Here is a 27,383-nt window from a genome sequence, read left to right as displayed (position 1 = left end):
TTCTTTTGTTCTCTGTTGGGTACCTTTTTTTTCTCATGCTAAACAGAACTAAAGGGGAAAAAACGTGCAGTTAGAATCCACTTAGATTTAAATGAAGCTAATCTCAACTGGGCTCATTCATTATATCACTTACCACAGTGCTTGTATCAGGACTTTTCCCCCAGTCTGTTAACACCACAGTAAACATGTTCATGTTTGACCCCATTTAAAAAGAAAACCCAGTACATCTCAGCATTCCCACTAGTCATCATTCTATTTCTCTCTTCCCCTTCTCAGCCAAGTTCCTTTAAAAAGTCATCTTTACTTCCTTTCCTTTCTCTTTGTTCTAAACTAGGTGCAGTCTGACTTCAGACCTCATTCAGATCAGACTTCTGTTTCCAAAGATACTAGTGATCTCTCAATTGATAAATCTCTCTTCATCTTTATCCTTTTTGCTTTTTACAGTACTTTGACACCATTGACTCATTTCTCCTCCTAGATATTCTCTCCTTTTTGGATTTTGGTGATAATTGTGGTTTTCTTTTCCCCATGTGATGTCTTCTTTTTAGTCTCCTTTGCTGGGTCTGTTTGCACATCACATTCACTAGTATAGGCGTCTTACGGGATTCTGTCCTGCATGTCTCTTTCCTCCCTCATTTGGTGATCTCATCAGCTCCCATGAATTCATTTATCACCTTTACTCAGATCTGCTTATCTAGATACACTCTCTCTTGCCTTCAGGTGCCACATCACTAACCAGCTGCCTACTAAACATTTTCAGCTGGACGCACTGTAGACATTTCAGACTCAGCATTTCCAAAAGAGAACAAATTCTCCCTCCTCTAAACTGTTACTGTCGAGGGTGTCATTGTCACTACTGTCTCTCAGGTTCATAATCTCTGGATTACTCTTGACTCCTCACTATTGTTCACTCCACATAATCAAATCTTATAATTTTTTTCTCTATGATGACTTTAACAACACAGCCAACAATCCTCATCAGGCCCTGTTATCACCTCACATCTAGATTTTCTCCTCATATTAATCTACCCTCCATTCAGCCATTAAAGTGAGTTTTCCTGAGATACCAGTCTGACCAAATTCCATTAGCTCGCTTATGTCTTGTAGGATAAATACTGCCTCTGGTGTTCAGAGCCCTTCATAATCTAGCCCACTACTACCTTTCCAGTCTTCTTACGCTTTAGTCTCTGCCATGTACCATTCTTTAATTCATTAACACTGTCCTCCCTTACCTGTCTGTTTCATAAACAGAATGATCTCTCTCTCTCTCTCAGCTTTAGACATTTTCTCTGGCTTCTTCCACGACTGGAATGTCCCCTCATCTCCTGAATTTACAATTAAAATTTCAACTAATATAGGAAATCTTTCTTAAATACTAATTATTTCCTGTTCATTTGGAATATAGCTTCTTTGGATGGATTTGTTGTCTCTCGAATTAGGTTATAAGATCCTAAAGGACAAGAGAGCTACCTGGTTAAAAGAGGGAAGAATATGCAAATATATTGTTGTGTATAGAAATTTATATTTTCCTAGCAGTAGAGGGCAAAGGAGTTAAAGGAAAGAATGAGGAGGGCAGAAAAGAGGAAGGATAGATTAAGGGAGGTGGTAGTCAGAAGTAAAACAGACCCTGAAAGAGAAGAAGAGATAGGGAAGAAAAGGGAAAAGAGAAGAGAATGGGAATGTAGGGAAATATGGTGGAGTTTGAATGAATTAACTCACCTATGAAATAGAAGATAATAGAATGAATTAGAAACAGAATTCAACTATCTTTATAAGAAAGATATTTGAAAAGGGGGCTAGACCCAAAATATATTATGCTTACAACTAAAGTAAAAAAGACACAAATAGTAATCGTCTCAGAAAAAGCAAAAGAAAATGTAGAGATAAACATAACTATATTTTACTAAAAGATGGCATAGAGGTGGCGCAGTGGGTAGAGCACCTTGATTCCTCCAGGCCCTGGAATCAAGAGGATCTAAGTTCAAATTCAGCCTCAGACACTTAACACTTCCTAATGTGTGACCCTAGGCAATTCACTTAATCACAATTGCCTCTGGGGAAAAAAAAACAAACAAATCCAAGCCAAAAATAAAAAATTAATAAAATATATATACCATGTACAATGAAAAGTTAATGAATTTATAGAAGAAATTAAGACAGTAATACTATAATGGTGAGGGATTTCAATTTACTCCTCTCAGACCTAGAAATATTTAACCTTAAAATAAACTAGAAAAAAAAAAAACTAAAGAGATGAGTAGAATTTTTGAGAAGTTAGAAATGATAGATTTATGGGGAATATTGAACAGGAATAAAAAGAAGTATATTTCTTACTTATTTCTTAGCTGTTTACAAAAATTGACAATGTATTTGAGCATAAAAACATCACAAATGCAAAAAAGTAAAAATGTTAAATGCATCTTTGTCACCCATAATAAAATAGAAATTATATTCAGCAAAGGACCTTTGACATAGATTAAAAATTAATTGACTCAATTCTTAAGAATAAGTGGATCAAAAACATCATAGAAACAATAAATTCTTTAAAGTTGATCACAACAATGAGACAAGATTCAAAAATTTGTAGCCAAAGTGTGTATGTTAGCAAAAGTACGACAGAGGAGAAATTTTATATTTCTGAATGATTACATCAGTGAAAAAGAAGATAGATAAATGAATAGTATTGTAAAGAACAACAGAAGCAGCAAACAAATTAAAAACCCTCAATTAAACACCAAAATAGAAATAAAAGGTGAAATGAACAAAATTGAAAATGTATAAAAAATAAGATGTTGAATAACTAGAACTAGTACAAGAAACAAATTATCAAAAAAAAAGATAAAATCACAATCAGTGAAGAAGAGATAAAAGCAATTAGTTGTTTTGCCCAGCATCATGCCAATAAAACTAACAATCTGCATGAAATTTAAGAGTATTTACAAATTAAAAATTTCCTAGAATAACCAAACAAAAAATAGAATATATAAATAATCATATTTTAGAAAAATAAATAGAAGAATTCATAAATTCCCAAACAAAAAAAAAATTAAGTGAGTTCTAGAAACATTTAAATAATTAATTCCAATATTACATAAAATGTTTGAAAAAATAAAGAAGGGATACAACCAAACTCCTCCTATAACACAAATATGGTCTTGATATCTAAACAAGAGAGAATTAAAAGAGAGGGAAAAAAGAAGTCTAATTTCCATAATAAACATTTAGGTAAAAAAATTAAAATACAAACAAAGAGGTTATAACAATATATTATGGTCATATTCGGACTATAAGCTAGACTCATATCAGAAATATAGGACTTTCTCAATATTAAGAAAATAATATGATTGAATATGTTGACAAGAAAATCAACTGAAATTATTATATCAAATATATGCATAAAAAGCTTTCAACAAAATACAGCATCTGTTCTCAATAAAAATACTAGAAAGCTTAGGAATAAATACTTTTCTTAAAATGATAAGTAGTATCCATCAGAAATCAAGAGCCAACATGATATAAGTGAGAAGTTTTTACAATAGAATCAGGAATGATGCAAGTTCATTATCACCATTACTATTCAGTATTGAACTAGAAATCCTATCTACAGCAATAAGATAAGAAAAAGAAATTAAGGAAATTAAGATGAAGAAAGAGAAAAAAACAATACTTTTTGTAAAATATATATTTTAATTAAAAAATCCTAATGAATCAACTAAAAAACTAATTGAAACAATTAAAAAACCAGAAGGTTGTAGGATATGAAATAAATACATATACCTCATTGTCATTTTGATAATATTACTTATAGTATCCACCAGGAAGAGCTAGAAAGAGAAATTTTAGTTAAAACTACTACAAACAATATAAAATACATGATAATGCTGCTGAAAACACAAGTGCCATATGAATACAATTATAAAAATTATTATACAACTAAAGTCTAAAATAAATAATTGTAGTTATATTCTTATGGGAAGGCCAAGCCAATATAATAAAAATTACAATATTGCCTCAATGAATTTACTTATTCAGTGCTACACCAACTATCAAAAACTACTTTATTTTATTTATTTTTTTATTTATTACTTTTATTATTTTATTACTTTATTTATTAATAGAAAAAACATTAAGAAGATTCTCCTGGAGAGGGAAAAGTAAATATATACATATATATATATATATATATCAGTGGAATCAGGGGGAAAATAGCAAGTAAGGAAGCCTAGTAATTCCTGATCTCAAACTATTCCACAGAGTTGTAATTTTCAAAGCAGTTTGGGAATGTGAACAAAAATAAAGAGGTTGAAATAGATTTAAGTATACAGCAGAAGCAAATGAGCCACAGTAGTGCAGTAGTGGTTGGAAAAACTCAAAAATGCTAGAAGTTGGAGCAAGAGCTCATTATTTGATAGAAAGTATTGGGGAAACTGAGTAACAGTCTGGTAGAATCCAGCTAAAAAGGAACATCACACATTGTATATTAAGACAAGCTGCACTTGGGTATGTAATTTCAATATAAAGAGTGATATCATGAGCAAATTAGAGAAACATGGAAGAAATCACCTCTCTGATCTACAGATAGGGGAGGAGTTCATGACCAAAGAGTTAGAGAGGTTACCAGGAGGCAACTCTGAAAGACTTAACAACTCTAATCAACACAGTGATCAACCATAATTCTGAAGTACTCATGATGAAACATGCTGATGGACCAGGATATAAATGAAAGCATTTCTTTATTTTTCTTCTTTTTTATCTTCTTTTTTCTTTCCTTTTTCTTTTTCTTTCTTTTGACATGACTAATAAATGAACTTGTTTTGTATGACCACATATTTTTAATGGGTGTTGTTTTTCTAGCCTCAATAAGTAGAGGAGGGACTGAGGGTGAGAAAGAATTTGGAGCAGAAAATATAAAATAAAATTGAATTCTTAAAAAATGGGGAGGAGCAAATTACTGACTGTTAACACATATACCCTTTCACCTCCCTCCTCCAATAAACTCCATTGACTTCCAGTTTTAGAATTGAATATAAAATCCCCTATTTGGCCACCATCTAGCTACTTCCTACCATTATAATTCAGTTCTAACTCTTCATGATCATTTATGGAACTTTGTTGACAAAGAATACTGAAGTAGTTTGCCATTTCTTTCCCCAGGAAATGAAGCAAACTGGCATTAAGTGATTTACTTAGAGTCACACACTAGAGAAGTGTCTGAGAACAGATTTGAACTTGAGAAATGACTCCAGGCTCAGTGCCAGCGTGCACTGCACTATGGCACCATCTTGCTGCTTCCTGATGATGGAATTGTTCCACCAGGAATAGCTCATTCATTCAGTTCAGGTTATCACATAGGAAAGGTTTTTTAAAATTGGATTGTACCCTTAGAAGGATAAACAAGAGACTGAGTGGACTGGAATCATTTCATGTGAGGATTTCTTAAAGGAACTAGGGATATTTAAGATGGAAAAATTAGAATACTTAGGGGAAGGGGTGGGAAATTATTTCTGTGATATTTGAATATGTGAAGACTGGTTCAGTTTGTCTCTAAGAACTAAGTTAACTAAGAACTAAGAACATCAAGAGGAAGCTGTAGAGCAGCAGATTTAAGTTTAAAATTTAACAAAAAAATTAGAGTTGTCCAAAGATAGAATGAACTCCCTTAATTAACTAGGCAGTCCCTTGTACCAGAGTAGGAGTCCACAGAAATTTAGTTTTAAAAATAGGAAGTGTTTTAAGCTCCACCCCACAGGCTGTTGAAATGAACTTTCTTTTGGTAAAATTCTATAACATAAATAAAAGGATCACTTAATTTATATTTACATTCTTAATGTACTTTTATAGTTTTACATTTTATAAACTTTAATTTATTGAACATGTTTTCTGTCTAAAAACAGAGACTGATTTCTATCATCTTTTTCCCCAATTCTTACATGTTAGCCTGATTGTTAATAGATGAAAGTCTTAACATTGTACTTAAGATGAGGTAGGTAAGTATTATTTCAAAATTTTTTTCATCAGAAACTGCCCTTGGTGCATTAGCCAGAGTACTGAGAGAAGACTGGAAGCAAAGTGTAGAACTGGCTACTAACATAATATATATTTTCTTCTGCTTTTCCAGGTAAGTACAAGAATTATGAAACTAATGTAAATGCCTCTCATATATTCCAATTTTTTTATCATTCTAACAGTATATTTTGCAAAATAGATACAGAATAAATGTCCATTTAGCAAACAGGGAGATTTTGAAGTTATATTTTAAGTAATAATTAAAGTGGCTTTCACACATTGTGACATAATTAAGTCTTACTACATAGCTTTTTGAAAATTTTTTTGAGGATATCTTAGTGAGTAGCTACTAGAATCATGAGTATTAAAAATATGTTTTGAGTAATTCTGGGTTTTTGGCTTTAAATTTGAATATTTTTAGAAGTACTTAAAGAATGTCAATTCTGAGAGCAGTAAAGTCTTACAGATTTCAAGTCTTCATTGTGCAGTGTGTATATATTCCTTTATAAAAATATTGATTTTTAGTGTATATGACTTTCTTTTACTATGTACTTAAAACCTGTTGCCTCAGGCTTGAATTGTACCTATTTCTATTAAATACATATATACATCTTTTCTTTTAATGTAGTTTTTCTCAATTTCATGGCCTAATCACTCACTATAAAATTGGAGCTCTGTGTATGAACATAATTGATCATGAGTTGAAGAGACATGAACTGTGGCAAGAGGAACTTTCTAAGAAGAAGAAAGCTGATATCCTTTCAGAATGAGACTTTGGTCGACTGTAGGTTTTGACAGTAAATATACTGAAATTTTTTATCTGGTTATTTAGTGATGTAGCATTAATAAAGTTCTTTTACTTAAAGAAGGCAAAAGTGAAGAAAATGTGAGGATAAATAGTTATAACTGTTAAAAAGTTCTTTGTTGTGGAGGCACCTAGGTAATGCAGTAGATAGAGCAGCAGCCCTAAAGTCAGGAACACCTGAGTTCAAATCTAGTCTCAGAACTTAACACTTCCTGTGAGACCCTGGGCAAGTCACTTAACCCCAATTGCCTCAGCAAAAAAAAAAAAAAAAAAAAAAAAAAAAAAAAAAAATCTTTGTTGTATCAGATAGAAATTTGTTTCCCTATTATAACTTAGAATTCTTGGTTCTAGTTTTGTTCTCTGGAATAACAGACATACAACAAAGCTTCTACATGCCAGCCAGGCAATTATTTTAAGCTTACTTTCTTCATGACAGATAACTGAAGGAATGAATGAATCCTCTACTTCCTCAGTGTCCCTTCATGGTAGTGACTTTTACTATCTGTGTCACTCACTTGAATGCTCTCTAGCTAGTCACTATTGTCTCAAAGTGTGACTGTCAGAATTAGGTAAAATATTCACTAATCACATGAAGAATATAGGTTGCCTGTTGTATTCAAAGATTTTGTGTGTAAATTGGTTGGAATTTGAAATGCATTTTCCCATAGAAGCAATGTTATTGATAATGAATATGGTATACCTGAAGTTTTTGACTATAGAACCAAATCATCTTTTATATAAAAGACATTTTTCCAATGGAAAATTCACTTAGAATTCCCATAGATGCCAAAAAACAAATCTACTTCCATTTCTACAATGAGACTGGGGACCTATTCTTACATCTATGAGGCAATAGTACTTTTGGTAAACAAATATTTATTAAGTACTTACTGTGTGTCCAAGTACTGTCTTGAATATTAGGAATACAGAGAATGGTTTACAACATCCCTGCTTTCAAGAAACTCATATTCTAGTGGGAGAGACAACATACAAGCAACTTATGTACATACAAGATATATACAGAGTAAATGAAAGGTAGCTATTGTCATTTATCTCAGAGGGAAGGCCTTATAAGGTAGGGGAGATTGGGAATGCTGGGATAGATCACTATGTAGAAAGTAGAATTTGAGCTGAGCTCTAGAAGAAGTACGAAAGGGTAAAGTTGAAGAGCATTCCAGGTCTGAGAGACAGCCAAAAGGAATGGAGATGGAGGTTCTATTTGAGGAATGGCAAATGATGTATACAAAATATGAAGAGTGGGGCCCAGTGTAATGCTGGACATCAGGAGTTTCAATTACAACATGATAAAGATCTTTAAATGTTAGACTATTTTATATTAAATTGTTCAGGAAATCACAGGGAGTCATGTACTGATCCAGACTACCCTTAGAACTTCTTCACCATTCCCCGGCTTCTCCTAAGAAGCTTACCTTCAGCCTTGGAATTCATACATTGGAACTTCCTTTCTCTGATGCATAGCGGCTCCTAGAACCTCTAGTTAGAGAGGGGACCCTAGCCAGCCATAACCCAGGGCTCATCAGGCTGCATATGGGTCTGTGTGTGTCTGTGTGTGTGTCTGTGTTTCTCTCTGTCTCTGTCTCTCTCTCTCTCTCTCTCTCTCTCTCACACACACACACACACACACACACACACACACTGTTCAGCTTCTGTTTATGTATTGTCATCCCCCATTAGAATGTAAGGGTTGCCTTTTTTCTCTATTTAAGTTTATATTCCCAGCATGTAGCATAAGTGTGCTGCTTGACCAACTAACTGACTGTACTATAGGAAAATTGGAATCTGAGTGGATGATGAATAAGAATGGAGATACTTGAGGGACAATGAGCAAGTAGACGTCTATTGTAAGAGTCCAGTCATGAAAGGATGAGTCAAGAGAAGGGGATGCATGGGAGAAATGTTATAAAAGTAAAAACAATAGACTTAGCAACAGAGAGAGAATTCAAGCATGACACCCAGTTTGGAGTCAGGTATATTGTAGCATGCTCAGTAGTAATAGGGAAATTTGGGAAAGTCAGATAGTTAGTGGGAAAAAATGACGTCCCTTTTGGCTGCATTGAGTTGTAGATCCTTATACAGGTTTGGATGTCCAAAGACGCTGCACTGGCAATAGCTCTCATAACATAGCACCCTTGGAAAACAATGAGAAAGTGGATAGGAATTTGGGAAGTTGAGGTTAAATAGCAGTAGGAGCAAGGCTTTCTATCAATATCTGTTCTGGGTGAAACCTCTTGGTCCCATTCTTCTGCAGGTCTCAAGAATTTATCTGCATGTTTACTTCTTTGTAATCAACAGCTGTTGTTTCTGAGGATTTCTTACCATGATGACCAATCATTGGCAGAAGATTCTCTCACATATTCTCCTGAACTTGATCTAAACCTATAGCCTTCTAAGATTAGGCAGAAACGTTTGTGTGACTCTTGAGTGCCAATGGTAGTATGCTTTATGTTCAGAAAACTTCTATAACTCATGACTTTTCCAATCCTATACTAAATACTGCTTATTGCAAAAGTAGTGTCAAAATTGATTCATTTCACAAAGCATTAGACCTGGGTTTCTGACCTTGGAAGTTAGATCTTATTCTAATAAACTTGAAAGAGAACTGTGGTAAACAGTCCTGTCTGTTATAAGTTCATGCATCGTCTCTCGTTATTATCTAATTTTATGTTAAGTGAGCTTTTGGACATTATGAAGTTTCTTAATGATGCATTTTAATTCAAGGTGCAATTAACAAGTACCTGTGGTATTCTCTTCTTTAAAATATAATGGTTCTTTCTGAGCAGGTTTCTTGGGGAGGTTTTCTGGAGACAGCCTTAGTTCAGTTCCGAGTAATAATCATCCCAAATACAGCCAGCTGATAAAATCCAAACGTTTATTTTCTCCTTCCAAGTCTTATCTCTTTCCTTGGGCCCGATCAGCTTTCTTAAAGGCCTATCATAGCCTAGTTAGCTTTCTTTGGTTCTGAGAGCTCTTGTTGCTAGCTTCAGCCTCTGAATCTTGGTTCTGCCCGACTGCAGATTAGCTTCTCAATCTCCCTAACTGACTCTCACTCTCTCAATCTTTTGAAGTGACTTCTGGCTCTAGCTCAACTCCGACTTGTGGCTTCTTCTGAACTGACTGACGCTCCCCTCTCAATCTTTTCAACTGAACTCTGCTGACTGAGCTCAGCTGTTTTTATGCTCTCTCAAAGATTGACTCCTACTCTGAGAGTGGGATTATGGGAGATGTGAATTCACAAAGTTAACTTTGTGTATCTCCTATACTTGTGAACTCCAATGTGTGAGCTCTAATGTGTAAACTCTTAAAGGTGCAAACCCAAGCACACAAGCATTGCTTCCATCAATTCCACTTAATACCTTGTTTCAAGTTCTGGCCCATAACATCTCCTTGTAGGATCAGATCAATCATACTGAACCATGCTAAATTAGATAATTATTGTCTCTATCAATTCTAATGACTTAACACTTTGTAAGGATTCCAACAAGTACCTACAAGCATAATGTAAAGTGGTAAGACTGTAAAGACAGAAATGAAACAATTCTTGCTCATAAGGGACTCACATTCTATAATTATGTATTTCATCAAAATTAATGAATATAGTATATTGAGTATAGTAATTTTAAATACTTTTGCTCATAACATTTTCAATAGTTTTCTGTTGCTTTTATAAATATAATATAATCCTTAACTTGATGTTTTTACTTGAAGAAGACCCTGAAAATCAAACCATGAAAAAAGATTATGAAAAAACCTACAAGAAGTACCAAGGTTTGGTCGTAAAGCAGGAGCAGCTTTTAAGAGGTACAAATTCCTAATCTATGAAAAAGAAAAAGTACTTTATACATGTGTTAATTTGTTCTGATTTTTATGATCTCATCAAAACCAAATTAAAAATCATTAGAATATTATAAATTTCAGTATAACATAAACCTTCTCATTGTATTTATCTCAGGTTTATTTCAGAAACCAAAATTATTTGGTTGTTAAGCAATCGTCACATCCCCTGTCTTGCCTCTGTTATTCCCTTGCCTTTTCATTAATATAGCACTTTAAATATTGAAATTTACATATATATGTATAGACATATATATAGACATAGACATATATAGAGACAGAAACTTCAATCATAACTTTTCAGAGATGTTTTTCTTAATATTAAAACATGATTTATCCAGTTTCCAATTTAAAAGGTTACTGTTTTCCATGGATGAAAAAATTCTCATAAAAAAATTAAATCTGAGCATTTCTTTGATTTAAGAGACAGTAGTTTTATGTCTCTGGACTTTATCCATAATGTAAATGTAAACAAAGCTTGGAGCTTAGAATATGTAGGAGTTTTTAAATACTAAAACACTGAAGGTGGTTATTAGCAGGAATAAGGTGATATTCTTTGATAGATGGGCATCTCTATGTAATAGATAGTCGTTAGTTCACCTCCTTAAGAACTTACTTGATTAACACACAGAAATCTGTCAGTTTTAGGTCTGTGTTTTTGTTCAGTCATTTTCAATCATTTCTCTTAGTGACCCCATTTGGGGTTTTCTTGGCAGTGATGCTGGAGTTATTTGTCATTTTCTTCTTCAGTTTATTTTACAAATAAGGAAACTGAGGCAAACAAGATGAAGTGACTTGCTGAGGGTCACATAGCTAGTAAGTATCTGAAGCCAAATTTGAATTCAGGTCTTCCTAATTCACTCTGCCTCCTAGTAGCCCTTTGAGTACTGCACATACAGGTAATTGTTAAAGTCACTTACTTATAACATCTACAAAATCATTTAAACCTCTGAGCATTCACATTTTTCTTAAAATATTAAAAATAATAATTAGTCCCAATCATTCAAGTAACACCTTGATCACATTTTTTTGAGATCAATATATTATCTTAGCCTTAAAGGATATATTGGTTTCTATTTTTTCATATCAAAGTTTTAAAGACTTAAATTGAATTTTAACTTTTAACATGTCATATTGTTATTCAGATATTTAAAGAGATGTGTTGAAAATTATTATGTGATATAACTTTTTTCTCAATTATTTTCTACTTTAGCCCTTAAATAAATATATGCATTTATTGAAATATTTTGAATGAAAAAAAATTCTTCTTTTTAGCAAAATTTGGTTCAAAGTAAGGAAGCACATTTTTAAATTTTAACTAGCTTCAGAATAGCAACCTTAATGTAATAAAGCATGATAAATAACATCCCTTGGTTTCTCAGATTTTTGACAATTATTTCCACATCTGCATATTTAACAATTTTTCTGACTTTATCTACCTATATTTATTAATTAATAAAAATGGCTGAAAGTAATGCTCAGTCTCTCCTAAGTACTTTTTTTTATAGTGAAAAAATATGTTTTAAAAAACTTTTAACAGTCTAGTACCCTAACCAGTTCTGTTTATTTTTCTAGTTGCTCTATATTTGCTCTTGAACCTTGCTGAAGATACTCGGACTGAGCTGAAAATGAGGAATAAGAACATAGTTCATATGCTAGTGAAGGCACTAGATCGAGATAACTTTGAACTCCTAATTCTGGTGGTATCTTTCTTAAAGAAGCTTAGCATTTTTATGGAAAACAAAAATGATATGGTAAGTTGTGAAACCTACTAAGTTGTAAATTGTTCTGTGTCAGAAGTTGTTATAAAAATACATAATAATGTCAATGCAAAATAATTTTTCACAATTTTAGTTCTCTGTTTACCGTAATAATGTCTCATTTATCTGACATCAGGAAAAAAAAATATTCAAGATTAGATAATCTTCCAGATAAGTCAAGCTTTTTAGTTGCGTAAGATATATTTTATAGAGCATGAAAGAAAAGAGTATAATTTCTCCATAGAGGGAGCTAATTCTGTTGAAAATGGAGTTGAAAATGGAAAATCAGAGAGGAACATTTTAAGAGGTATGAACATATGGCTACTTATTTAGTGCCCAGTTATAGAATAATACTTAGGTTTTTAATTGCAAAATATCCAAATATATAAGTATATATTCTTAAATGTATATATACACATATATCTATACATTCATACATGTATCAGCATATATATGTGTGTGTTTAAAAGAATGATTGTTTTGATATATAGTTATTTTTTAAAAATTTTGAACTTTGAAAACAAAATAGAACATATCCATAGACAACAAAAAAGGAGGTATATATCCAAAGCTTTTATCCTGCTTGGTTTTTTAGTTACAATAAATTCCACACATTATTTTGAGAACTATTTACTTGTTTGTGCTTTCTTCTGTTCTCCCTTCTGATCTCTTCCATTCATTTAAAAAAGTTTCATTGGTATTATTAACCTTTTTTCTCCTCTAATCTTCTTCCACAATTAAAAATAAAACCAAATCCTTGAGAGGGGGGAATAAACCTTTTATAGTTTTAAAAAAAAAGCATACTTAAGCAAAACAAAGTTGTTTTTCTTTACAACATTATTATGGAATAAATTATTAAATCAAATAGCATTTATTTGCCTCCTATGTGCTAGACACTATTCTGCTTACTTTGTTCTGTGTCAGGACATCTGCCTAGTTTCCTCTGAAACTGTCCATTTCTTTATTTCTTCTGATGTAATATTCTATTATATTCATTAGGCGTTCTCCAGTGAGATAATTCCTGCCCCTTACTTTTTAGTTTTCAGCTACTAGGAAAAAATTCATAATAAATAGTTTTGTATATGTAAATCCATTTCTTCTTTCTTTAATCTCGGGAATTAAAACCCTTATACCTTTTAAGGTATAAGCCTAAAAGTGCTATAGAGGATCAGTGAGTATACTCACTGTTTTGCAAAAGTTTGCAAAAGTTACAACTTTAGGGGCATTATTTTGAATTCGTTGCAGAACAAGTCATAACTCCATCAATAATGCATCAGTGGGCCTCTTTTCTCACAAGTGTTCCAGTATTTGTCATTTTTCTCTTATATTTTCATTTTGTTAGATGTGAGTTAAAACCTCAAAATAATATTAATTTGCTTTTCTCTAATTATTAGCAATTTTAAAGAATTTTTTCAGACATTTGTTGATGGATTAGATTATATCTGTTGAAAACATTGATATTCATCTACTGGGGAATGGATTTCTTTTATAAATTTGAATTGGTTCGATTTATGTTTCTTTCCAGGTGCAAACTTCAATCTGGTCATTGTATACAATATTTCTAATATGCATTGTAGCCTATTTGCTAATATTTTCTTTAAAGTTTTTAATGTCAGTATTCTTTAGGAATATTAATTTGTAGTTTCCTTTCTCTGCTTTTTTTAGGTACCAAGACAAATTTCTTTGCTATTTGTGTCATAGAAAAAGACTGGTTCCTTTTCTTATTATTGCAGTTTGTCTTATTTTAGAATTTTATTTTATTTTATTTTATTTTTATTTTATTTTATTTTAGAATTGTTTTTTGAATACTAGGTAGAATTTATTTGTAATCTTTTTGGTTATGAAATATTTTTTTCTCCTTTGGAAGTTTATGCATTTCTTTTCTCTTATCAATTATTTAATTAGTTATAGGGTTTTTTTATTTTCATGAATCAGTTACTTGAGCAGTCTGTTATATTAAGTTGGAAGTTCTCTATATTTGTAGATTTTCATTTGCTCCAAGTGATCAACTTTGTTAGCTTATAAGAAGAAAAATAAATTATAAAAATTTTCTTTATTTTCTTCTGCCATTGTTTTGAGTTCTCCTTTTATATTTTTGATAGAATCGGTTTGGTTTTCTTTTCTCATTTTCTTTCTACTTTGTTACTTAGTTGAGATTTATTGATTTGTTTGTTCAAGTCTTTAGCTATATGTTCAGTTCATTGATTTATTTTTGTTTTTATTGATGAATATGTTTTGAGATATACTATTTCCCTAAGAACTGTTTTAGCTACATTCCATATGTTTTAGTGATGCTGTTAAAGCCCTAGATTCATTATACCAGTGAATTTGGAAAACTTAGCACTGACTTTAGGATTAGAAAAGATCAGTTTACATCCCAATCCTAAGGAAGGGCAATGCCAAGAAATGTTCAGATTATCAAATAGTTGTACACAATTCATAAGCTAACAAAGTTATCCTTAATATTCTGAAAACTAAGCTTCAGTAACATGTGAACTGAGAATTACCAGAAGAGTAGGCTTATTTTTGAAGAGGCAGAAGAATTAAAGACCAAATTGCCAACATTCACTGGAGTGTGTGGAGAAAACAAAGGTATTGCAGAAAAAAGTCTCCTTCTGCATCATTGACTATGCCAAAGCCTTTAATTATGTAGATCACAATAATTATGGCAGGTTTTAAAAGAAAAGAGAGCACTAGATCATCTTTAAGGTGTCTTGTCTCTTGAGGAATTTAGGGCAAGAAGCAGCAATCAGAAATAAACATAGAACAAACTGATTGACTAAAATTAGAAAAGGAATATGACAAGGTTATGTTTTTAATTAATTTTTTCTTTAACATATGCAGAACACATCACGGGAAATAGTAGACTAGATAAATTAAAAACTGGCTTGAAGTTTAACATAAAAAACTAAGATCTTGGCAACTAGTCCCATTACTTCCTGGCAAATAGAAAAAATGGAAGCAGTATCAGATTTTATATTCTTGGGCTCAAAGATCACTACAGCTGCAGCCATGAAAATGAAAGATGCTTGCTGCTTGGAAAAAGCTATGGTAAATCTGAAGAGGATACTAAAAAACAGAGACATCGTCTTACCAACAAAGATCCACATAGTCAAAGCTATAGTTTCTCTGGTAGTTTGTCTGTTAGAGTTGGATTGTAAAGAAAGCCAAGTTCTGCAGATTCCATGCTGCCTTGTGATACAGAAGATTGGATAGCAAGGAAATCAAGTTAATCAATATTTAAAGAAATTGATTCAGACTACTCAGTAGAAAGTCAAATACTGAAACTTAAATACTTTAGCCACACAACAAGAAAACAGGACTTACTAGAAAAGTTGATGTTGGGAAAGATTAATGGCCAAAGGAAAAGGGGACAGTGGAGGAAGAGGTGATTAGAGAGTGTCATGGAAACAACAAACTTGAACTTGGACAGACTTTGAGAGTTAGTGGAGGATCACAGAGTATATTGTGCTGTGGTCCATGGGGTCCTGAAGAGTGAGATACAACTAAAAAACAACATAAATATATTTTAGTATATACTTTTCTTTGGGGCAGCAAGATGGTAGAGTGGATAGAGAATTGGTTCTGGGGTCAGGAAGACTCATCTTCGTGAGCTAGCTATTGTGACCCTGGGCAAGTCACTTAACCTTATTGGCCTCAGTTTCCTCATCTGTGAAATGTTCTGGGGAAGGAGATTGAAGATTCCTCCAGCATCTTTTTCAAGAAAATCCCAAATAGTCTAATGAAGTGTTTCATGACTGAAACAGCTAAAAAGCATATCATCTCCTTATTGTCATTTTCTTTGATAAAATTTCAATTGTTTCTATGATTTGTCCTTTGACCCATCCATTTTTTGAAATTATGCTTTACAATGCATCTTTTAATTTGAAATTTTACTCCTTTTATACCTTCTGAAGACTTTACTGTTCTAAAGAGACTAGAGTATTATATAGCCCCTTCTAATTAGTCAAATACACTTACTTTCCAAGCTTTTTTCTGACTCTTCTGTTTGCATTTCAAACTTCCTACTCATCTCTAATCTTTTCCTGGGGAATATTTTAAAGTTTCTTTGCCTATAAAAGAATAGCTCATGTTAATCACTGTAACACATGTACTGGTTGCTGTTTCCCAAGAATTCCCATGATTTTACTGTGCCTCTGTCCTATGACTTTGTTAAGAAGCCTTTCGCTCTTGCTGCTTCCAGACTGAGAGCCCTGTAGACTATATTGGCATATTTGCTTATGCTGGTGGTGACTTGGCTGATAGTCTCCCTTCCTATTACCTGTGGCCTGCTGGTTGACTTTGTATAGTTTTCTTGATTGACTCTCAGTTACTAATATCTGATTTTTGCTGATGTCAGTGTCAGGGAGTTGGCCATCCTGCCTCCATTCAGGTAGAAATTTGACCAGAAATAGCTATAAAATTTTTATAACAGTTTTGGTGAATATTTATTTGTAATAATTCCAAACTTATATATATATAATCTTGATTCAAGTAATTTTAATAGTTAATTGGAAGCATAAGCTTTTAGATTTGTTGGCAGCAGAATTCCGGATTGCTTTTTTTTTTTTCCTCTTTCTTTCTTTCTTTCTTTCTTTCTTTCTTTCTTTCTTTTTTTGCATTGCAGTTATTAACACCACTTAGACATTTATTTATAAGTATTTTAAAGTGAATATAACATGCAAAACAGTATGTCCCTTGATATCTGTTGCTCCCTCAATTACAATTTAGATTTCCTTTTCATTTTAAGGTCACTTTGTTCTGATTTTAATTTAAACCTTAGAATAGTACTGAATTTTCCATTTTTGCTTCTGAATTCCAAAAACTGACCTTTAAAAAAATAAAACATAGATAGTATCTTATAAACTTTTCTAATCTCTAAACTAATAATGCCTCTCCTGTCTGTCACATAAAAGGGACTTAAACTAACAGCTATTAGCATTAATACAGATTTTGATTGGTGACCTTTTCCTTCAGACTCCATCACCAATCTTTTACCAAGTACCTACGACATAAAAGACATTTAACAAAGACTAGTTAGTGTGACTTTTTTGACAAGAAGGTACACATTTGCCTTTTTTCCCATCCAAAATAAAAGTTTTTGAATGGTTCAGTATCAGTTGTTTTAAGAAACCTTTTTGTGATCACATATTAGAGATCAGTAATGTAAAATTTCTAGTGGTTCTTCTTTGAAGCAACCCAAATCACTACTCCTGTTTCTATATATTTGGTTACACAGATATTCAGACATCAGTTCTTAATTTCCTTTATTGAATGATAGACTGAGGATTCTTTTAGTCCTTGGACTATAGCTAAACTTTTTTAAATTTCAGGGAGTATTGGGCTTTGCCATATATTCTATGAATACTCAGTAAATATTTGTTTATATTCATGAAATTTGGTACTTCAACCACAATGCTCAGGCCTCTACCAGGTTATAGAAGGTTGCCAACCAGGTTATAGAAGCTAATTAAAAACACAGCTTGCTCTTTGTTCTTTCTAAGACAAAGAAATGATGTAAGCAATTAGTTACCCCTTGAACTGATTGTGTATGTCTAGTTAAATTATCTACCTTGTTTGCTGCCTTTAATATTTATAATGCTTTCTCTTCCTCTTTGTATCAAATATATTATGGAAAATATAAAATATTTATAAGTTTTTTTTTCATATGTGGTGATGGTAGCCAAAAGCAGAGGTATCTTAACTCATGATCTGCAGGGCCAGCACTCCTGAATACTTCCCAAACCACATTAAAATGTAATTGGGAAAATTTGACAAAATAAGTTGGGCAGAGTGATTTTAGATTGCATCATCATCAACATGCAGCTAATATGTAATAGATAAGTAGATACATAGATAGATCATAGATATTTAGAACATTAAAGAATCGATTTAGTGCTGACTCTGGAGTCAGAAAACATGGATTCAAATTCCACCTATATCCTTTCCTATCCTGTGTGACTATGGACAAGTAGTAAACTTTTTTTCTTCATTTTTTTCAAATATAAAATGAGATAATTGGACTATATGGTTTCTAAGGTTCCTTTCCAGTTCTTGATCCTTGACCCTGAGGTTCTTTCATTTCATTGTACTTGATTCATAAAAATGCTTTTTTTCTTAAAAAAATTTTTTAGAAAAAAATTAAGATAACTTAGTAGTTTTTTATAAACAATATTTATAAACAATAAAGAATGGAATTTTCTCAAAAGTGTTCTATAAGCATAGTTTTTAGAGCTAGAAATTAAGGCCATAGACATATTCTTGCTCTGCTTTTAGTTTTGCAGGTGAGAAAAATAAAAGCTCATTGTGGTCAGTGACTTGACTAAGGTAAATGGCAGAACCAGGATTAGAAGGAGGTAGAATAGAATATGCATTTACATAGTGTCTACTATATTCCAGTCACTATGCCAAGTGCTTTTTTAAAATAAAATTATCTCATTTGAGCTTAACAATAACCCTCTGAGGGAGGTGCTGTTATCATTGTTTCACAGTTGAGGAAAATGAGATAAACAAGTTAAATGACTTGTCCCTCCAGGATCACCATAATGCCTTGTCTCTTAAATTATTAGTTTAAAGAATCTTTATGTATTTTGAAAATGTTTATCTAGAATATAATTTTTATTTCTGGATGATTTTCTGTATTAATGGAAAATAAAAACCAATAAAATGTTGACTTTCAAATGATATTGGGAAAAATCATTTGAAGGCTGACATAAGCTTATTGGTAGGTTAGATGTTTCATGATATCATGATATGATATATTTCATGTAAAATTCAATATGGACACTAGTCTTCATTCCTAATTTCTATTCCATTTCATAGAAACAAGATATTGGACTTTCATATTGGGACAGTTATTTAATTTACTGGTTGGCACCATGCCTCTATAAACTGGACAGACATGAATTAAAGAGATGTATTAAATAAATAAGAATCTATCATTTAAAGTTGTGATTGATTCCCTGGCACACGTTTCACATTCCATTCAGTATAGTGAAAGAACAATTAATAAACAAACCTGCCAGGTTATTTGTTTCTAAATCTTTTATACAACCACTGGTATGCATTGCAAATATTTTTTAAAAAGTAACTTAAAATAATTAGTATCAGATGTGGCTTCTATAACTGCAGAAATTGTGAGTAGCTAATATGTCAGTCTGTTAGATTACATCATTAAAGTAAATATAATTTCTTATTTTACTATAATATTTAACTAATACTTTCCCTTCTTCTTTGTGTCAAACAGTTTTATGGAAAATGTAAGGAATTTATAGTCTTTTCATATGTGTAATGTTAGCCTAAAGCAGAATTATCTCACTCATGGCCTATAGGACCAGCACCACTGAGTGCTATCCAAACCAGATTAAAATGTAATTGGGATAGATTAAAAACCAGAATTCTACAATATGTTGTTAATAAGAAACACATTTGAAACTGAGAGATATACACGGAGTAAAAGTAAAAGACTGGAGCAGAATATATTACACTTCAGTTGAAGTAAAAAAGTCAGGAGTAGCAATTCTGATCTGCAAAAGCAAAAATAGATCTAATTAAAAGAGATAAAGAAGAAAACTATATCTTGTTAAAATAAAATGGTATCAATACAAAACATATGCACCAAGTAGTGTAGCATCTAAATAAATTCTTAAGAAGTTAAGCTAGTTATAGAAAGAAATAAGACAGCAAAACTACACTAGTGAAGGACCTCAGTCTCCCCTCTCAGAATTAGATAAATCTAACCACAAAATAAACAAGAAAGAAATTAGGGAGCTTAATAAAATCTTAGAAAACGTAAATATGCTAGATGTATGGAGAAAACTGAATGGTGTGACACCTTTTTCTCAATGGTACATGACATGGTACCTACACAAAAATTGACCATAATATTAGGGCATTGAAAACCTCACAATCAAATGCAGAAAGGCAGAAATAGTATATTCATCCTTTTCAGATCATGATGCAATAAAGAATGAATTCAATAAAGGGCCAGGGAACAGTAGACTAAAAACCAATTGAAAATTAAATATTCTAATCCTGAAAAATGAGTCAGTCAAACAACAAGTCATAGAAATAGTAATTTCATAAAAGAGAATAATAATAAATAGACAATATACCAAAACTTATGGGATGCAGCCAGAGCAGTTCTTAGAGGAAATTTTATGTTTTTGAATACTTACATGAGTAAAAAGAGAAAGAGAAAATAAATGAATTGAGCATTCAACTAAAAAAGCTAGAAAAAAGAACAAATTTTTAAATACCACATTAGAAATTCTGAAAATCAAAGAAGAGATTAATAAAATTGATATTAAAACAATTATTGAACTAATAATAAAACTAAGAGTTGGTTTTATTTTTTTTTTTTAAAAACTAACAAAATAGATAAGCTTTTGGTTAATTTGATCTGAAAAAGGAAAGAAAAAACAAATTGCTAACATCAAAAATGAAAATGATGAACTTAGCACAAATGAAGAAGAAATTAAAGCAATAATTAGGAGCTATTTTGCCTAACTGTATGCCAACAAATCTGACAAACTAATTGAAATGGATGAATATTTACAAAAACATAAATTGCCCACATTAAGAGAAAAGGAAATAAAATATTTAAATAAACCCATTTTAGAAAAAGAAGTTGAACAAGCCATTTTCTCCCTAAGAAAAAATCTCCAGGGGCAGATGGATTTAAAAGTGAACTCTATTAAACATTTGAAGAACAATTAATTTGGGGCAGCTAAATGGTACAGTGGATAAAGCACTGGCCCTGAACTTAGTAGGACCTGAATTCACATTTGGCCTCAGACACTTAATACTTCCTAGCTGTGTGACCCGGGCAAGTCACTTAACCCAAATTTCCTCAGCAAAAATAATAATAATAATAATAATTCCAATATTATATAAATTATTGTATTTTTTAAAATAGGCAAAGAAGGAGTCCTGTCAAACTATTTCTATGACATAAATATGGTGCTGACACTTAAACCAAGAAAAGCCAAAACAGATAAAGAAAATCATAGACCAATCTCCCTAATGAATATTGATGTGAAAATTTTAAATAAAATATTAACAATTTATCAGCAGGATAAAACACTGTGACCAAGTGAAATTTATACCAGGAATGCAGGACTGGTTCAATATAAGAAAAACTATTGACATAATTGACCATATCAATGCTAATAGAAACCATACAATAATCTCAATAGATGCAGTAAAAGTTTTTGACAAAAAAAGCATCCATTCCTATTAACATAAGAGATCTTAGGAATAAATGGAGTTTTTCTTAAAGTGTGATAAGCAGCATCTATCTAAAACCATCAAGCAGCATTATATGTGCTGAGGATAAACTAGAATCATTCCCAAAAAGATCAGAGGTGATCATCACTTTTATCACCACTGTCATTCACTAGATTATGGTAGAAATATTAGATCTATTAATAAGAAAAGAAAAAGAAACAGAAGGAATTAGAGTAGGCATTGAGAAGATAAAACTAGGAATTAGAATAGGCATTGAGAAGATAAAACTATCACTTTGCAGATGATAACAATGGTGTACTTAGAGAATCAAAAAAAAAAAAAAACCCTACTTGAGACAATAACTTTAGCATAGTTGCCAGATACAAAGTAAACCCACACAAATCATCAGTATTTGCATATGTTAACAATAAAGTCCAACAGCAAGAGATACAGAAATTCCATTTAAAATTAATATAGACAAAATAAAATATGTATGTCTATCACCCCAGACAAACCCAAGAACTATATGAACACAATTACAAAACATTTTTTTCACACAAATAAAGTCATATCTAAACAATTGGGAAAATATAAATTGCTTATAGGGAGACTGAACTAATATAAGATAAATGACAATTCTACCTAAATTAGTCAACTTATTCATTGCTATACCAAACTGCAAATATATATATATATATATATAGCCAGAAAAATAATGTAAAAATTCATTTGGAAAAAAAGGTCAAAAATAAGAAGGGATTGATTTTAAAAAATTCAAAGGATGATAGCCTAGTAGTACTAGACCAAAAAAAAACTGTATTACAAAGCAGTAGTCATGAAAACCATATGGTATTGGCTTAGAGATAGAGTGGTGGCTCAATGGAATGGGTTATATACACATGACACAATAATCAATAATTGTAGTAAACTCCTGTTTAAAAAACCCAAAGACTCCAGCTTCGGGAATGAGAACTCATTACTTGATGAAATTTGCTGGGAATACTGGAAAATGACATGTCAGAAACTCAGCTTAAACCTATATCTCACAACTCATATTAAGAGAACAAGGGATAGATTACCTATCAGATCTTTGGAGAAGGGAGGAATTCATAGCCAAAAAACTAGAGAAATTTACAAAATGCAAAATGGATATTTTAGATTACATTAAATTAAAAAGTTTCTGCGCAAATAAAACCAATGCAGCCAAGATGAGACGGGAAGCAGAAAACAGGGAGAAAAATTTTATACTCATTGTTTCTGATAAAGGCTTCATTTCTAAAATATACAGAGACCTGAGTCAAATTTATAAGAATACAAAATAATCCCCATTTGATAGGTGATCATAGAAGATGAACAGACAATTCTCAGATGAAAAAGTTAAATCCATCTATACTTGTATAAAAATGCTATAAATCACTATTGATTAGAGAAATGAAAATTAAAACAATTCAGGTATCATATTGGCTAAAATGACAGGAAAAAGATAGTGACAAATGTTGGAGGGGACAAATGTTGGCGTCCCCAGTTTTCCCTGGGACACTAATATATTGTTGGTAAAGTTGTGAACTGATCCAACCATTTTGGAGAGCAACTTGGAACTACATGCAAAAGGTTATAAAACAGTACATACCCTTTAATCCAGCAGTATCACTATTGAGTCCCGGAGAAATCATAAAAGAGGAAAAAGAACCATCATGTGCAAAAATGTTTGCAGGAGCTCTATTTGTGGTGGCAAAGAATTGGAAAATGAGTAGAGATGCCCATCTAGTCGAGAATGGCTGAATTAAGTTATGATATATATGAAAGTAGTAGAATTATTCTATAAAAAATGAAAATAAAAAAAAAGGCTGATTTTAGAAAGGCCTGGAAAGATTTACATAAACTGATATTGAGTGAAGCAAGCAGAACCAGGAAAATATTGTACACAGCAACAGCAAGATTATCTGATGATTAAGTATCATAGACTTGGTTCTTCTCAGCAGTTCAGTATACAAGGTATTCTTAATAAAGTTTGGGAGGAAAATACCATCCACACCCAGAAAGAACTATAGAGATTGAATTAGATCAATACATAACTATTTTCACCTTTTTAAAAAATTTTCTTCCTTTTTTTTTCTTGTGGTTTTTCCTTTTTGTTCTGATTTTTTTCCTCCCACCATGATTCATATGGAAATATATAAAAAAATGAATGTACATGTATAATGCCCCAAAAATTATTTTATATGTAACTGGGGGAAATATTATTTTTAAAAGAAAAATATAATTGAGCAATAGTTGACAAATAAAAACACAATAAAATATACATTTTAAAACTTAAGTTGGTATCTATGTAGCCCTCAGAGATCCTTATATCAGTGGCCCCCATTTCTATTTGCATTCAACATCACTAGCCTTGGGGTTCCAAATGAATTTTTTATATTTGAGTAAAATAGGAACAGGAAAGTCAACAAGAGGGTAAATCATCTCAGGAGATTTAAGGAAAACATCAGCGAATATCCGGGCTGCTTTTTTTTTTTTAAGAGGAAAAAAATGTTCTCTGAAGGCTTGTACACGATATCTCTTTTGGCTGGAAGTGCAACAATTGACCTCAGATGATGGCATTGCTATTCAAACCTTAGACTACAGTGACATTGTTATTTAAACTTTAGATAATTTTAACACAAGATAATTTTCATTTTTTTCCATTTCAAATAAAATATGAAACAACACAATATGAACCTAGATTTTTTTTTCATTGGTGAGAAAATTAAACTCACTTAAGCAATGCAGATCAGCAACTTCCCTATAATTTATAGTCTTAGAGAATTGCCTGGAAATACTGAGAAATTAAGTGATTTGCTTCAGTATGTTTCAGAGGAAAGACTTGAATGTAAGTCTTCTTGAGTCAAAATTGGGCTTTCTATCCACTATGGCATATTATCTCCATAACTCAGGTTATATAAATTTACTTATATAGCTTAATACAATATGTTTAATTGGATGTTTCTGGTACAATTGCTTGTTTGGGGCACCAGTGAAATTCTAAACATCATATCACTCATTTCTCTTGTTGTTGGCTGAGGGGAATGGATATTTTGTGATCCATACCTTATTAATATAGCAAACTCTTTAAGCCTTAAAGAGAAAATTACTCAGGCTCTCACCTTCCTTTCTGTTCGTGTTGATTAATTGGTCATTTCTGTTCTTTAACACTTATTTTTTACCTAGTTTTATTGATATAGATCTTGAAATTATTAGATTGAAGATGTTTGGGGGATCGTTTTAGATTTGCTTCATATGCTTTATCAATAAAAAAAATTTTCATGTATCTCTGTGCATTGAACACTGGAGGTACAGACACAGAAGTGAAAGAGTCTCTGCCTTCAAAGGCCTTACTTTCTTCCAGGGATACAACATATACATATATATAAATATATAAAAAATAAAAAAGGTAATTGATGGAGTAATTATTATATTTCTCCTACTTTTGTAGATAATCCAGGCTAATAAAAAAGTTGAATAATCAGGAAGTGATCTGGGGCTTATGTCTTAAATGTTTAAATTTTTTGACTGTGACGGTTTAATTATTCTAGTATTAATGCCTACTTGTTTTGGATTTGTCTTGAAGTTTATGTGACTGGCAAATCATCTCTCTAAGTTAAATAGCAGAAAATTCAAGAAATCTATGTGATTTTTAAAATTTCACACACATATTATTGTATATTTGCACTCATAGTGAGGAACAGAGATAACAGAAAGTTTGGGGATACCTGCATATGACCCTCTGTAATATTCTGGGTGGTGGTAGTTGTAGTCACTGTAGTTGTGTCCAACTTTATTTGGTCCCATTTGGAGATTTTTTGACTATGATAACAGGAGTGGTGTGTCATTTACAATTGGAGAAACCAAAGCAAAACAGGATGAAGTAACTTATTTAAGGTCACTCAGTTAGGAAGTGTCTGAGGCCAGATTTGAACTCAGGTCTCCTGAATGTCAGGCCTGCCACATCCACTCTGATGCATGTTATGGAAGTTTACTTCAAATGGAGAAAAGAAGCCGTGTCTTAGAGTGGGAAAGGCATCCAGTTGTTTCTTGTTTTGTTCCCATATAAAACATGCCCTTTTTTGGCCTTTCTTTGTGTCTCCAGTGCTAGCCTAAAGCTGGGCATGTGGTGAGCACTTCAGGACGGAACATTATGTTGCCATGTAGCATCCACTCCAACTTGTGAGTGTTATGGACTTGCCCTATTTTCAAGAAACTCATAGTCTAATAGAGGAGACAACAGGCGAACAACTTTGTTCAAACAAATTATGTACAAGATAAATATGATTCTCAGAATGAAGGCACGGTGTTGAGGGGTCTGAGAAAGAACATGGCAGAAGATGGGACTAGTTCAGACTGGGGAGAAGCCCAGAGGTCCAGGAGGTAGAGATGAGGAAGGAGAAAGGAGGGGCTTGAATAACCCTTCTTAGAAAGAATGTTACTTATAGCACTTCCAGACTGCAGATTATGTTACAAATCAATAATTATTAGCAATATTTGATCCTGGTTAAAAATAGAAAAGCAGGTCAGTGGAAGTTACTATGTAAAGAAGAATCAGAAAAAAAATTACCTTAATAACTCAGTGTTTTATAACCTTATAAGTTTATAAAACATAAATTATTTGGGAAAAGAAGCCTCTATTTGACAACTATTAAGAAAACTAGAAATCAGTTTGTCAGAAATTAAGATTACACTAACATCTCAGTCAATCGTAATCATAGTAAATCGTAGTAAAGTTGTACTAAATACTTACTATGTGACAAATACATACTAAGCACTGGGAATAATAAAGAGGTAAAAGACAATGATAGCAAATATAATTAGCTTAAAATCTACTTAAGACCTCAATATTAAAACAAATACTTTAAAAAATAGAAAATAAGATACCTTTCACAGCAATGCATAGGGAAAGAATTTCCTTTTAATTATTCTATTTTCTAATTCAAAAGAAAAGAAAAAGAAACTCCATGTAATAAATACCCATAGTCAAACAAAACATAGTTCATTTCTAGAAAAAAAATTGCACATTGCATATTTCATTCTGCATCTAGAATATCACTGTTAGGAGATGAGTAACATAGATCATTTCAGCCCTCTGGAATTATGATTGGCCATTTTATTGATCAGATATCTTAAAACTTTCTAAGTTATTTGTGTTTAAAATGTTGCTATTATTATTGAATATATTGTTCTTTTGGTTCTGTCAACTTCACTCTGTACGAGTTCATAAACGTCTTCCCAGGTTTTTCTGAACTTATTCTTTCATCATTTTTTATGGTACAGTAGTATTTCATAATATTCATCTACCATATTCTATCAACTATTCCTCAATCTGGACATTAGAAATAGAATTCTTTTTTCCATATATTTTATTTCATTATCTCTCAATTACATATAACCATTTTAATGATGCATTTTTCAAAATTTTGAATTCCAAATTTTCTTCATCCTTCCCAATTCGTTGAAAAAGCAAACAATATGATATCAGTTATATATGTGAAGTTGTGCAAAACTTATTTCTATATTAGACATTGCAAAAGAAAACACAGGCACAAACTCCCAAGAAAAAAGAAAGTAAAAAAATATATGCTTCAGTCTGCACTTAGCATTCATTAGTTCTCTCTGGAAATCAATAGTATTTTTCATCATGAGTCTTTTGGAATTGTCTCTCAGGTCATTGTCTTGATCAGAATAAGTATATATTTCATAGC

The 27,383-nt window shown here is 31.9% G+C and overlaps 1 protein-coding gene across 4 annotated transcripts in view; it reads left to right on the top strand.

The window, feature by feature from the left end:
* KIFAP3 (kinesin associated protein 3) overlaps positions 1 to 27,383 on the top strand; it is a 211,308-nt gene that overhangs the window by 53,596 nt on the left and 130,329 nt on the right. For all 4 annotated transcript variants that reach the window (XM_031936861.1, XM_031936862.1, XM_031936863.1 and 1 more), the window contains exons 6-9: positions 6,019 to 6,118; positions 6,635 to 6,759; positions 10,532 to 10,630; positions 12,239 to 12,417. In XM_031936861.1, coding sequence (XP_031792721.1) covers positions 6,019 to 6,118; positions 6,635 to 6,759; positions 10,532 to 10,630; positions 12,239 to 12,417 — 503 coding nt within the window. The remainder of the gene's footprint in view (positions 1 to 6,018; positions 6,119 to 6,634; positions 6,760 to 10,531; positions 10,631 to 12,238; positions 12,418 to 27,383) is intronic.

This window comes from Sarcophilus harrisii, chromosome 4, assembly GCF_902635505.1.
Source record: "Sarcophilus harrisii chromosome 4, mSarHar1.11, whole genome shotgun sequence".
In the NCBI taxonomy this organism is placed as follows: domain Eukaryota; kingdom Metazoa; phylum Chordata; class Mammalia; order Dasyuromorphia; family Dasyuridae; genus Sarcophilus; species Sarcophilus harrisii.
This window is presented reverse-complemented; position numbering and strand designations above follow the sequence as displayed.